General features: G+C 37.8%; 1 protein-coding gene across 2 annotated transcripts in view; it reads right to left on the bottom strand.

Moving 5' to 3' along the window:
* pard3ba (par-3 family cell polarity regulator beta a) overlaps positions 1–15,600 on the bottom strand; it is a 351,893-nt gene that overhangs the window by 240,322 nt on the left and 95,971 nt on the right. Inside the window, exons 1-2 of one of the 2 annotated variants that reach the window (XM_030155450.1) lie at positions 6,704–6,955; positions 6,492–6,574 (exon numbers count right to left, since the gene is read on the bottom strand). In XM_030155450.1, coding sequence (XP_030011310.1) covers positions 6,492–6,511 — 20 coding nt within the window. In that variant the 5' untranslated portion in view covers positions 6,512–6,574; positions 6,704–6,955. Of the gene's footprint in view, positions 1–6,491; positions 6,575–6,703; positions 6,956–15,600 lie in introns of those variants that run through there. The other variant, XM_030155442.1, reaches the window with a different exon arrangement.

Raw genomic sequence — 15,600 nt, 5'->3', positions numbered from 1 at the left:
AGCTGAGATACTGAATAGATAAAAAAGCGTAGGGATTTCACTTTAACTTGGAACTCTTTCGTAAACTTCATTCACAGCATCCCCTTCCAGTAGACTTCTTCATTCCTTCTCTTTTTTCATTTCTGTCCTCGTCTTTGCAGTGACCCTTGGTATTATATAACTGATTACAAAAAACAGACTATTAACACAACCATTATGCATCAGACTGGAATCTTTATTTAAATTTCTTTCTTTTTTCATGATACAAAGTCAGTCTAACTGTGTGACCCCTTTTTTCTTTATATTTTATTTTATTTTATTTTATTTATTCGTTTATCTTTTCCTTCTCTCTGCGAAAACTGCAAAATAAAGTCTTAAAAAAAACTGATTAATTACTGTCTCCATTTCATTTTCCAAGTCTTTTTTTCTGAACCTTGTAACTTGTCGGTTCATTAGTTTGTCAGTTTGGATCCAAAATAACAAATTAAAAACACCACCTTGACATGATGACACAGGCCAGAGAATGACTTTTTTTTTTGTTGGGGGGGGGGCTGTTGAAGAGGCCTCAGTTCCTCATAGGAAGGGACTGTTTGACAGCAAGAAAAAGCAGCATTTAAGTGTCTTATGAGTCTCTGTCATCCACGTGTCCCTGAACTGTTCCTGTCACACATCCACATCTTGGCACTGAACCACTGATCACCTCCATCGCAGCCTGTTTCCCCACTATGTGGCAGTTTTCGGAATTATGAAGGGGGTGGGGAGGTAGACTCCAGGGTGAAGCTACACCTTAAAGCATTCATTTAGTTCTAGAATGATGAAACATGTAATCTAATATGTTACAACTAAGTTTGTGAATTACCTCAGGGTAGGGCTTGTTTTGAGGAGTGTTATTTAAAGGAGTAATATTTTGCTTTTGTTAATGGAATTATGCATTTTAAAATATTTCCCTGTGGTCTACATAAACTGTAAATGCTAATTTTGGGTCTGAATTCTTCATGAATTCAACTCCACAGGTCCATCTTCAACCCTATTTCTGACTAATGACACCAAAAAGGTTGTTTTGAGCGCTGGCCCTTTAAATGCACATGACCCCACTCCCTTCCAGGTTGTTAGCTGTGCTTCTCTGTCCCGTTCAGCCACTTGTGTTTGTTAATACAACCAACGACTGAACATTTTAGGTCATCAGCTCAAAGTTTGGACATATTTTCTGTATGGACAACAAACAATTACAACATACTCAGAGAAATGTTCATCAGAAGTCTTGACCTTATTCGCGCAAATGTCATTACGTAACCGGTTGTAACCGTAACAAATTAAGCAGGAATTAAAACCGGTTGTAGAAATCCACTCCATTTTTGCCGAAATGAATATAAAGATAGCTTTGCAGCACCTGGAGGCTTCAAATTCAAACTGTATGAACTATTTGGGTCCAAATACACAAATAAATGTACCAAAGACTAATAAAAGTGGATTTAGCAAAATATGACCCCTTTAAGCAAACACTGACATTTTGTTTGACTCACTCACTCATTTTTACTTGCCCCTACACAAGTTTATTTGTTAGCAGATATAAAATAACCCCCAAGACTAAAGTTGTTGTGGCAGGTTTTATACGTTCAACTCCAAACTGCATCATGTATCATTTATGCCACTGAAATAAACTCCTAAATAAAACGCTCGCTTGCATTTTTAGCTCAGAAGCATCTTGATGCAGGTAGAGATTGCGTTCAACTCTCAACAGAGATCAAAAAGAAGTTAACTTATTTCTTATCTACTTCCATTATCCAGTGTAAAAAAAAAAAAAAGTGTTTGTTTTTCTTGTTTTTTTTAACCAAAAACCCAGTCTGCATACCAACTTTGTAGATTCACTAGCATGATGTGGCATTTTACTTCATCTGGGCAATCTTGAAAGTCTTACTGATGAGATTTTATTGTCTTAAAAGTAACTTTATTGCGAGAATCACCGCCAAGGCTTCTTATCTAACAGTTGTCCAAACTACAATTATTGACAAAAAAGACACAGACGGTACATCAGAAGACTCATACGTGACTGCAACAATAAAGTAAACTTCAAAAAATACTTGATGTGCTAATATTTAGAAACAAGGAGATAACGAACATCACAGTGTTGTCTTTTAGATCATTTAACTGCATTGTCATCATCTGTTGTTGACCTATGACTGAACAGGAAGCGAAGATTGAGCTGAGTATGAGGTTACTTTGTCAGCGTTGTTATGAAGTTACAAAAAACAAAAAACAAAAAAAAACAAGTGATGAAGTGTCTCCTTGGGTAAAAAAAAAAAAAAAGGAAAAAGAAATTAGGTGCGAGAACAAAAGCCTTGAAGTTCAAGGTTTATGTGCTGTGAACACACTAAACCAAAGGACTAGCTGGGATCATTATAACACACTCCTCTGTCACTGTCACCCTGCTCTCGTTAACCTCTGCCAGGGTCGCACACGTACTGTACACACACAGACACACACCAAATTTGCATTCTTATTGCTACATCTACTGCATGCTCACAAACACCATATCAGTCACATTCCTCTAAATTGAATTCACAGATACACACATGCATCAGATTTACATCTATTAGAGAACACAGTTACATCTAAATTACATGTGCACAGTCTATGAAGTGCACACAGACACACAAATACGATCTAAATTAACTTTCAGTAATGGTAAACAATCAGACCAGGACAGGATATACACACACATACGGAGGCACAAACTCAACCCGGAATGATGTATATGGTACAAACAGCACACAGTCGCAGCTTCAGCCCATTTACATTCATGTAAAAAACAAACGGCGGCACAAACAAGCTCATCAGAGGCAGCCGCAGCTTGTTAGCGCTGCACGCTAATATGCAGAATAGCTCCGCTCACCCATTTTAGCATCCCACTGACACAAACACAAACAAACACAGTCATTCCACTGGGGGGAGAGAGAGAGAGAGAGAGAGAGAGAGAGAGAGAGAGAGCGAGAGAGAGAGAGAGAGGGGAAGACAGGAAGATGGGGAGAGGGATGGTGGGATGGATGAAAAGAGCAACGAGCGCAGAGACAGATGGAGCTCCCACTCTTGGTTGACTTCCTCTACATCAGCGCAGGCCGAGCGCCTAACAAACTCGCGGCCGGGACTCGCCGAGAATGTGCCCTCACTCGCTCACCATGGCTTCTTCAACCGCCAACCATCTGTTACTATGGCAAACTATCTGTGAGAGCTGCGCCTCTATTGTATCACAGCGCTGTCAAGACACCACTGTACTGTAAAACGCTGAAAAATCACCATCTGTCATTTCGGACAAGCCTCTTTTTCAGCACGATGCCCACGACACTCTACCCGTATTATTCTTAACCCTTAGGGGTCCACGGTCACGGCCCAGTGACTGAATCACATGACATTTTCAACACGTCGTAGCGTCAGAAGTCAGTCACGTAGACCACTGGAGAGAACTGCATTTGAAAGTGCGGACTTGAAACACTCTTCCACTTTTTATTTGATGTTGATAGAGCAAATACAACCAGAGATATGACAGTTTGAAACCGGCGCAAACAAACGTGAATAAAAGTATGAAAATGAGGTGGGGTAGGTGTGATATTTCTTACCATATCTTTGTCTTTTTTTTTTTTTTTTTTTTTGTCCTTTTTCAAAATGGAAAAAACTGGCTGAATTGGTGGATTCTAACCCTCAAACTCCATTAGCATTACAGGTAAGAGTGAGAATGACCCCCACCTGAACCAGATGTGGAAACCGGAGAAAACACCTATGTAAAGATATGCTTTAATGTCAAATATTTGAGTATAGTTTTAATTCATTACAATTTTAATTTTATATACCTAATATCTGGAACCAATATTCACCTTTAAAGTCTTTGAAAAGGTTCATTAAGCATCTTTGTTTTATTTATGCAATAAATTATATCAATTTTTCAAATCAGATTTTATATTTTGTGTTTTTTGTCATTTTATGTTGATATAGAAGGTTAAAGCGAAAAAATAATAGGCAGATGAGATAGATGAAGTTGTGCTGAAAAAAAAAGATACCAAACATGGGTATAGTAAATATGTGTTTACATAGTATATAAAGGCAAAACCAAAAAAACTCAAAAACGACCAAAATAGGCTCAGACCCCTAAGGGTTAAGACTGAATCTGGAAACCAGCGGACCGCAAAGGGTGCCACTGAATTATTTGTACTGTTATTGCAGGCTTAATGGATGAGACAGGTGAAGGGTTTTGTTGCTAATTGTTGCTATGGTTACATGTCCAAAAACAAATGAGCACAAGGAGTACGATCAGTCACAACAGGTGAGTGGAAGAGGAAGGATAAAGTGTTGAAACAGGAAGTTCAGTTAATACAGAGATCAGTAAGGTTTCGTTAGTAGAAACAGGCGCTTTAGTCTTAACAGATCAATAGTCACCGACAGTAGAGTAATGAATTATCAATAGTCATTTTGATAATAGACCAGACAGACAGAACGGTGTTTAAGAAACCCAAAGAGTCTCCGACATGAACCAGATGAAGTAGAATAAATTAACTGGAAACGTGACGAATATGCCAAGTGACACATGTAAAATCGGTATCGTCAAAACTAGACTTTTCTGTGGTAATTACTGAGTACGAGGATAAATAACAGCTCAAAACTTGGACTTTTTCATGATTAGTGTGAAGCATAATTATCTAGATTTTTATATATTGAGATGTTTATCATGTCAGCTAGTGTTTTTTTTTTTTTTCACCCTAAAAAAAAACATTTTGACTGTCTCAAACACTGTTTTGCATGGGTTTAATGTTATTCCATATTCCATTATCTGGTTTTAACCTCAATTTTTGACCTACAGTTCAGTTCATTCTGTATTTAAGAGTTTTCTTCTGGTTTATTTTGTTTTTCTGGGCTGAGAATAAGAAAAATACCCGCAAAACCATCCTATTTTATTAAATCAGCTAGAATTGGGATACTGTGAGGATAGACTAGGAACAGGCATTTTCTCTTATGTAATCACATGTCACATGACCCTCATGTCCATGTCATTTTCAGAGCCTTTCCCCGTGTTGGTTTTGGTAAAATGAAACCAACATTTATCACTCTTAAGTGAATTTGTGGCTGTTTTTAGGTTTTAAAACACGCATCCCTGACTTTTTACAGTCTTGCCACAATTTCACATCATATTAAATGAACATACTTAAACACTCATGATTAGTGTGAAGTGCAGTTATCTAGATTTTTAGATACTGAGATGTTTATTATGTCAGCTAGTGTTTTTTTTTTTACCCTAAAAAAACATCTTGACTGTCTCAAACATTGTTTTGCATGGGTTTAATGTTATTCCATATTCCATTATCTGGTTTTAACCTCAATTTTTGACCTACAGTTCAGTTCACTCTGTATTTAAGGGTTTTCTTCTGGTTTATTTTGTTTGTTTTTCCAGGCTGAGAACAAGAAAAATATGTGCAAAACCGTCTTATTTATTGAGCCAACTAGAATTGGGATACTGTGAGGCTAGACTAGGAACATGCATTTTCTCTGATGTAATCACATGTCACATGACCCTCATTTCTGTGTCATTTTCAGAGCCTTTCCCCTGTATTGGTTTTGGTAAAATGAAACCAACATTTATCACTTTTAAGTTAATTTGTGTCTGTTTTTAGGTTTTAAAACACATATCCTTGACCTTTCAGTCTTGCCACAACTTCACAGCATATTAAATGAACATACTTAAACACTCATGATTAGTGTGAAGTGCAGTTATCTAGATTTTTAGATACTGAGATGTTTATTATGCCAGCTAATGTTTTGTTGTTGTTGTTTTTTGTTTCATCCTAAAAAAAACATCTTGACTGTCTCAAACATTGTTTTGCATGAGTTTAATGTTATTTCATATTCCATTATCTGGTTTTAACCTCAATTTTTGACCTACAGTTCAGTTCATTCTGTATTTAAGGGTTTTCTTATGGTTTATTTTGTTTGTTTTTCCAGACTGAGAATAAGAAAAATATGTGCAAAACTGTCTTTTTTTTATCAAATCAAGTAGAATTGGGATACTGTGAGGGTAGACTCGGAACAGGCATTTTCTCTTATGTAATCACATGTCACATGACCCTCGTGTCTGTGTCATTTTCAGAGCCTTTCCACTGTATTGGTTTTGGTAAAATGAAACCAACATTTATCACTCTTAAGCGAATTTGTGATTGTTTTTAGGTTTTAAAACACGCATCCTTGACTTTTTCCAATCTTGCTACAACTTCACATGTTAAATGAACATACTTAGACACTCGTCCTAAAACGTAGTCTACATACATTATAAATATACTATATAAAAGGACACCAGCACACCCATGAGACTGTTTAATCCAGTCCGATTGTTAAACAAAGAGTAGAGGGTTAATCCTAGTCTGAATCACTGTACCATACTCTGCCATGATCTGTTTGCTGTCTCACAAACACCTACAAACTGCACACACACACACACACACACACACACACACACACACACTTGCTCTTACCTGTGGTTAACCTGGCTCATCTTGGCAGGGGGGGTGTCAGCTCGCAGTCGGTCCAACGCTCCTTTCAGTGCATTGTTAACTTCCTGTTAAAAAAAACACACACACACACACAGAACACATGACAGTTAAACCATTTTCTTATACAAAACAAAAAGTCGGCAGACGCGACGAGGCCTTGCACCCAATTAGCGTCACAATCTGCCATCCATCACCTTTTGCGGGAAGCGACGAGAGAACGACCGCCGGACGCCAGAGCCTCCTAACCGCACGCCGCTGTCCTTCCTTCACTCCGTCTAGGTATATTCCTATCTATCTACATCTCCCTCCCCCTCCTTCTATGCCTGCCCTGTGTCAGGCAAGCCTCTATTTTTAAGTCTGCAAAATCAACAACCCGAGGGCAAACAAATGAATGAAAAAAAAAAAGAAACGATAAAAATGTGGACAGGCAGAAGCTAAGACACTGTTGTGATACGCTTAAACACACTGGAGGGTTTGGGACTGAGAAATTGCCCCAAATCGCAAAAGACAAGAGGGTGCAATTAGGTCCTTCTGCCTTGTCACTTTCATTGTGTCACCAGCGCTAATGGCTAAAGCGCTCCCGCCCACCAGCCTGCTTCTTAACAACCCCCCCCCCCACTCCTCCCATCACCACACCCAACTCCCCAGTGGACCCCTCAGAATAAATACACGCTTTGCACCCTTGCATTAATTTCCTGTGCACATTATTACCTGCACGTATCAGGTCTGTAGCATAGCAAACATCAAAATGCTCCATTTATGGCTATAGACAGACATATGCTGCCTGCACAAATAGTGACCCACTTATCAGGGCAATGTGAGATTACCCCACAATAGAACGAATGTGTGCGCGGGGGTTGGAGGCTCTATTGTTGCTGTGCATCTTCCCGCAACGCCATTAGCTAATACACTCAGGCTCCAACTGCTGCTCCTACTATCCATATCCCACAGACATGAGTGAATCTGAGTGAAGACACATAGCCTCTGGAGACACAGTGTTGGCAGGTGAGCACATGTAAACACACACATTACAAACACACTTGGGCATGTTGTACATCTGGTTTTGCAGGCATTGTATCATGAACTGCTACAGAGAATCACACATGATGCTGCAACAACATGAAAACCTCATGTTTGTATGTTTGTATCAGCATGTGTTATTGATAAGATGGTGAATAATGTACACACACACACACACACACACACACTAGCACACATACCTGTCGTCTTAAATGCTTTAAAATAAAGGAATCACGCCATAAAACCCAGTGACTTAATCCCCTGGTTGAGAGCACCCTTGTTTATCTCCACATTCTAAACAGCAGCTTCGCTCTTTGGAAGCACTACCTCTTGGCCAATCAGCTCGCCCGGCTCGCTGCCTGTGTCTCAACACACACACACACACACACACACACACACAGAAGAAGAAGAAGAAGAAGAAATATACCTCATCCGTCATATGATGTCAACTCAGCTGCCGACTCACAAAGCGCACTCTCATGCTCTTATTGATGTGTTTTTTATTATTATTAACCTGGACCGACTAGTGCACACGCCGCAGTACAGATCTAACCCTGAATGTCCAGTCACATCTGATATCTTGGTTATTTATTCTATTTTGGAAAACAAATTCTGTGGGGGAAGTGTTAGGATCTGGGGTTGATTCAGTGATTCAGGTCTGGGTTCAGCATAAAATGATGGAAATACATGGTGTCACCCTGGATAAGCTTATTGAAAGAATGTCATGGTAAACGGGTGGCGTAATCTAAGCTAAAGGTGGTCTGGTTGTGTATATTCAAATTGCAAACAAAACATCTAGTTGTAAAAAATTAATATTCACTTGTATGTTGCTGCCATGGCTGTCTGTCCTGCAAGATCTCACATCTGGATCACTATTAAGCCTGGTTTAAGGCAACGGTTGAAGGCTATTGTGTTATTATTTAACTGGTCAATGAAAGAAAAGGAGTTTGACGCCCCTGCAATCAGTAGATCTAAAACGTTCAATGGAAAATAAAGACAGTACCATGGTGATTCGCTTCCAAACTGCACACCTCACATCTTCAAAAAAAGAGATCCGAACCACAACATGGATTTGCAGAACCTAGTGAAGCTCAGTTTAACCCATAAAGACCCAAACATCCACCGTCGACCAAAACCATCTACTGATCTAAACTGTTTAATACCCATTGATCTGCGATTCCTATCAATGCATGTAAATAATTGGTGTAAAATGCAGTTTGTCATCTTTTCATGGTCATCAGATATGACCCATTTGGACATTCAGAGGCTCTGTGGTTGCCGTGGAAACACCGTCATCTTCTACAACGTTGATTCACCAGTGAAACCCACGGAGTTTAACAAATGACAGCGGATGTAGTCACTTTTTGTAGATTTTACTGAAAAGGTCACATTTTCTTCAGTTTTCTGTGTTTCTGATATAACGACCCTCAACTTTGATTTGAGCTTCAATTAACATCTACATGATCAGTGAATTACATACAGGAAAATACCTGATTTTCACTAACAAATGCAAAACACAGAGCGTAATATTTGAGTAAATGGCGATAAATCACCTAAGAAAAGTTAGATATTGATATGAATATTTCAATATGAATATTTCAATGTATCTATAGATGTAGTATCATATTTGTAACAACAATAATACTATGTGGTGTAATTTATTTTTTTTATTTATGTCTTGTCTCAGATGTTTTGTTCTGTTTTATATTGTGCAAAAATCTAAATAAAAAGTTCCAAAAAAAAAAGCTAGATATTGAGAAAAAACTATGATGGAATTTCCACAAAATTATCACTGGGTTTTTATGGGTAAAGACATGGATGCATTAAGGATGTATGTATGTTTTTTGTTTGTTTGTATGTTTTTATTACTTTATTGTATCATGGATAATCCCAATTAATGAACTGTATCAATAACAGTAAAAAGAGGCAGCTTTAGCCAACATGGCTCGTATCCTGCTGTAGTCCCTTGCCTGATGACAATAGGCACCCAAAAAAACAATATATTACAGCACATTAATTAAAAAGAGAGTTAAGGCAGCTAAAAGACAAGATAAATCAATAAAGATAGAAAAGATAAAAGAGAACAATGAAGCATCAGGACAATCATACAGAGACAGCACATATAGTTCAAAAACATACAAAAGCAGCACGTCCAATATAATCACACACAATACATGAGCACAAAATCACAGACAGGGATGTAAACAGACATCACATATGTGTATGTGAAGATGAGAAGTGAGGTTAACTTGATTTTTCATATATTACGCTGATAGGAAGCAAAACGATAAACTGTTGTGTGGAGAAGGGGCGGGACTAAATAAGTTATACTCCCTCCCACTCCTTTTTGAACATGCAAATTAAGTCATACTTTGTTTTCATGTATAGATGTACTGTGTAGGTTTTTGTTTTTTTTTTATTTTCTTATAATCTGTTTAATTTATAAGGACTAAGCAGGATTATTTTGTTTTGCTGCATATTCGAAATAAACTAAACTAACTATGAGGCCAGTCTCTATCGATGTAATCCCATCAAAACTACAAACACAGATCAACCACCACGACTACTAGTTCCGAACTCACTATCAGTGTTACCAAATGACAATTCTTGAGCTTCTTTCCACTTAATTAGCTTTCAGCTCCTATTACACCATCTGTAAGTGTTGAAACTCTTCTCAGCAGGATATTTGTGCTGAACTCTTAAACTCTTTCACTGTAGTTAACATTTTTTACCCTTTTCAGTTCTTCAACTTGAGCTACACTTATTAACACCTCTGGCAAAACTATTTCTTCCACAGAGGGATGAGATTTTACAGATATTCCAGTGTAATTTTCCATCCAAACTAAGAACAAATTAAATCTTTTCTTTGCTGAGAGACTCGTTTTTGCGGCAGCTTTTGTGGTCCCCGGAATGAACACTCAAATAATTTGCAAAACCTGTCTGCAAACTTGTCTAGGCACAACTAACAGGTTGTCATCTCCGTTATTGTGTTGCACACTGTCATCCGTGTTTTTGTGTTGCGACTGCTGTTTGTAGTGCGAGGTGTTTTTGAGTGACAGGGCGGTGTGTGTGTAGACATATGAGAGATGAGGTGTGTGTGAGCGAGTTAGCCTATATGTGCGAGGCTGTTGTCAAACAGATGAGTAATGAGGTGTGTGTTTCGTTTGTGTGTTTCCCCCGACTGCTGTATTCGTCTGCTCCACGTCAGCCTGGTTGAGAAATATTGTGTGTGTGAGTGTATACACTGCTGGATCAAAGCTGCAGTGTATTAGCCTGTGCTCTCTGACCCAGCTCATATCCATCACATCAGTCGACCGCTGCGCTCACACACCTCTCCCAAAAACACAAACCCGAGAACACACACTCCACACTCTGCAAACGGAGCAGGATTTAGTGTAGCTAGTTTAGGTGTCAGCTTTTTACATCATGACTGAAGAAAACACCAACATAGGGCAGAGCACAGTGCATTAAAGTCCGACTTTCTGCTGTGTTAACATGGATTGCATCACTGCCCTGCAGGTGTCGAATATCCGCGGAAAATGTAGGGAGGGATTCCGAGTGAGCAAGAGAGGAAGGGTGGCGGAAGATGACAGAGGAAAAGAAATCAGCAGCTACTGCAGCAAGTGACTGATATTTAACTCTTACAGTCTGAGCCAAGGTTATAATAGTTTGGGATTTTTTATTATAGTTTAGTTTTATTTAGTTTTGACTTGTTTTTCTAATTCAGTTTTAATTAGTTTTTAGAGCAGGTTTGCACAATTTTATTAGTTTAAATTTTTTTCTAAATGGTTAGTTTTAGTTTCGTTTCAGTTTTATCTTTTCCGTACCTCGCCGTCGTATTCAAATAAATCCCAGACAGGACTCTGCTGCTTTCTCCCAACTTTAGTTTCCATGTTTCCAGATAGAGTGGGGACGAGAAGACGACTCTAAACGAAAAATGACGGACCGTGAAGTGCTGTATGGTGTCACCAGCTAAAATTGCTAGAGTGAAATAAATCGATTTCATGAAAGATGAAAACAAAGGGAATTTTATCAATAATTTTCATACATTTTAGTCAGTTTTCTAAGCACACAATACAATTTCAGTTAGTTATCATTTTTTTCTTTTAATGATAGTTACTATTTATTTCAGTTAACGAAAATGTTTTTTTCAATTCTAGTTTTCGTCATTCAGTTAGTTTTTGTTAACGATAATAACCTTGGTCTGAGCCTAATTTGGCTGTTTTTGAATACTTTTGATTTTACTTTTATATACTATTTAAAGAAATGTTTACTATACCCATGTTTGGTATCTTTTTTTCAGCAAAACTTCATCTATCTCATCTGCCTATTATTTTTTCACTTTAACCTACTGTATCAACATAGAAGGCCAAAAAACATACAAAAAATATAAAATCTGATTTGAAAAATTTATATAATTTATTGCATAAACAATACAAAGATACTTAACAAACCTTTCAAAGACTTTAATAGTGAATATCAGTTCCAAATATTAGATATTTAAATTAAAATTGTAATAAATTCAAACTATACTCAAATATTCAACATAAAAGCATATCTTTACATAGGCATTTTCTACGGTTTTCTCCCCCCACCTCCTCACCCCCCTGGTCCTCCCGGTCTCCACACCTGCTTCAGGTGGGGGTCATCTTCACCCTTACCTGTAATGCTAATACAGTCTGTGGATTAGAATCCGCACATTCTACCAGTTTTTTCCGTTTTGAAAAAGGACAAAAAAATGACGAAAATATAGTCAGAAATATACCACCCCCCCCACCTCATTTTCATATTTTTACTCACGTTCGTTTGCTCCAAGTTCAAACTGTCATATCTCTGGTAGTATTAGCTCTATCAACATCAAATAAAAAGTGGGAGAGTCTTTCAAGCCTGCACTTTTAAATGCAATTGTCCCCTGTGGTCTACGTGACCAACTTCAGACGCTACGAAGTGTTGAAAATGTCATGTGATTGAGTCACAGGGCCGTGACTGTGGACCCCCAAGGGTTTACATTTTTAACGTTTTTCTTTTTTTTGCTTGGTTTGTTCGTCTTTTTCGCACTTTCATTAGCTCTTCTAATAAAGTCTCCGATTCGTATAAGCATGGCCGACGTGTTAATCAAAGCAAAAAAGAAAGATACGGGCAAACGTTCACCGTGGCAGGCAGTGAAATCAATTAAAGGGGAAGGGCGCATATTTATCACTGTATAAACCTTAATTACACTTTATCTAGTTTTCAATACCACTGTCACAACACAAAGGGACAGGAGTATGTATGTGTGTTACTTCCAAGTGTTTACGTCGGTGTGTGCAGAGATAAGACGGGGTTTGCAGAGGCGTACAGTGGATGAGTGAGGATGAAGTGATAGTATATTGATCTATGGAAGTCCATCAAGGCAGAGGGCTCGATATGTCCAAGAGCTGTGACGGCCTCCAAACCTGTCGCACATGTAGACACACACACACACACTTAAAAGCAGCAGTGCCTCTTTGTTTTCCATTTACAGCTTGTCGAACATTTGGATTATACCATTTGTATCTGAACCAAAGCACGGCAAAGATGTTACCGCAAAATTATCACGATAAATGTCAGACTTCTTTAAGGTTTAAAGGTTGATTTAAGTGAATCTGTAGTTTCCAAGTTATTCCTAAATGACACAAGATGTTACAACATGAAAAAAAAGTTGTAAAGGATGCACCAGGATGAAAGCAAAGTAATAGATCCCACAAAACAACAAAACAGATGCAGCAAAATGAAAATGAGACTAAATAAGGCGAAAACAACATTAAAGATGTGACGTTAAAAGTAAAAAACGCAGCAAGACAAGAAAGGTGCGATGAAAAGGAGAAACAATAGGAAATCAGAATAGACATGACAAGGTGAAAATGACAAAAAAATGGATGAAAAGATAGAATTATGTACAAATGCCACACTGTGAAAATGTAAAACAGGCAACATGATGAAACTCTGAAATGCACATGTGAAAAGAGTGTAAAGGAGGCAGAAACAATGCAGAAGACACAAGAAGACATCATGACAACATCAATGATTTCTTGAAGGTGATTCCAAAAGGTGTAAAACTGAATAAAATCATGTTTTTAGTCAGTCATTGCATCACTCTGTATTTTTTTACTACTTATTCTGATGTATTGCTGTTTCCTACTAAAACACTGTACATTTCAATGCTGATGGCGTGATATAGGATTGTCTTATCTTATTTAAACTACCTACCGTATTTTCCGGACTATAGAGCGCATCTGAATATAAACCGCACCTGAATATAAGCTGCGCCCACCAAATTTTAAAAGAAAAACATATTTGTACATATATAGGCCGAACCTGATTATAAGCCGCAGGTGTCCACGTTGTAATATGAGATATTTTCACAGAAAGATGTTAAACAGAAAGATTATTTAAATATTTCTTTCCATACTTTAACCGCTTTTTTCTAAACAGTGCCTATAACACGGCAGTAACATGGCTGGTTCAAAAACCCAGAAAAGTCATTGATCTCTATCTTCATCTTCCTTGTGCGCATTGAAACCACTGCAGTCGTCTTCTTCAGAAAGGCTCCGTCACACACCTTCTCTCTTCCGTTGTTGCTCTCAGTGACACTTGTGTTCTGCAGCTCTATTTCCTTCTTGGACAGACACAAATCAATTGCTTTTAACTTAAAAACTGCATCATTTGCATTTCTTTGTGTTTTCCATGATGGTTTGTGCCTGATGCGCAAAATGATTGTTAAGTTAAGCTTAAAACTTCTCCTCTTCATCACCTCTTCCACCCGTCTGTCTCGCTTTTGCGCTTCCTGCTAGAGCGCCCCCTGGAGGCCGTTAGCCTGTAAAAATCTATCCTTGAGCCACATTGTTGTCTAAGCCGCAGGGTTCAAAGCGTGAGAAAAAGTAGTGGCTTATAGTCCGGAAAGTACAGTAATCGTGGTGAAATGAAATTAAATGCATCACTAAAAGTTTGTACAATATGTTTTAAAGCAGGGGTGGGCAATTCATTTTCTTATGGGGCCACGTGAAAAACTCCGACAGTTCAGGGCCGGACCAATACACTTCCAGCACTGCTCTCTCTCTCTCTCTCTCTCTCTCTCTCTCTCTCTCTCTCTCTCTCTCTCTCTCTCTCTCTCTCTCTCTCTCTCTCTCTCTCTCTCTCTCTATATATATATATATATATATATATATATATATATATTTTTTTTTTTTTTTTTTTTTTTTTTTTTTTTTTACAGTAAATGAAACAATAATAAATGAAAATGTGGAGCACAGGATACAACTATTTAATGAATATTCACAAAAACTATTTTGAAAATGTGCAAAGCCAGCACCACATTAACTTTACATGAACGCTTCCTTTATTTGCATATCTCAGTTTTGTTTTTTTTTTTGTTTTTTTACCTCTGATTTCAATGAGGAAACACTTAGAGGTCCATGTCTTGTTAAAAATTCTGCATTCTGAATCAGTCTATCTTTTTTTGGCATTACCTGACATCTTCATGGGCTGAATCTGACCAACAAACCAATTATTGCATAAGCCTCATGTTAAGTACGGAAAGTACTCGTGAAAAATGAAAGCAGTGCCGTTGTATTGGCTGCATCTATTGCAATGATATATATTTGCATTGACTTTTAATTTGCCATTGACCTCATGGGGGCCAAACAGGGTCAGCTATCATGCCGCATGTGGTACAATACCCAGGTCTGTTTAAAGGGATCAATGGAATGACAGAATGTATGCTTGTATGTGTGTGAGTGATGAGTTTCTACTATGTTTTTTTTCTTCACCTATTTATTTTAACAGCTTTTATTTGTATTTGTATTTTGACAGTAGGTTTTATATGACGCACAGATTGAATGGCACTTTTAATTTATTGTCTATTCTATTCTATTTTATTCTATTCTATTCTACGTGTTCAGATGCAAGTATGAGTGCTGCACTAAAACAAGTAATAGCAGCTTTACTCGACACAATAAACTACTTATAAACTCAAACAGCTGGAGAAAATGCGCCTCTATAGTTTAATCTTCATTCAATAAAATCACAAATATCGCACATGAGGGTGCACTAT

The sequence above is a fragment of the Sphaeramia orbicularis genome, chromosome 2, assembly GCF_902148855.1.
Source record: "Sphaeramia orbicularis chromosome 2, fSphaOr1.1, whole genome shotgun sequence".
Classification (NCBI taxonomy): Eukaryota; Metazoa; Chordata; class Actinopteri; order Kurtiformes; family Apogonidae; genus Sphaeramia; species Sphaeramia orbicularis.
Note: the sequence above shows the minus strand (reverse complement) of the source record. Positions and strands in the feature narration are given on the sequence as shown.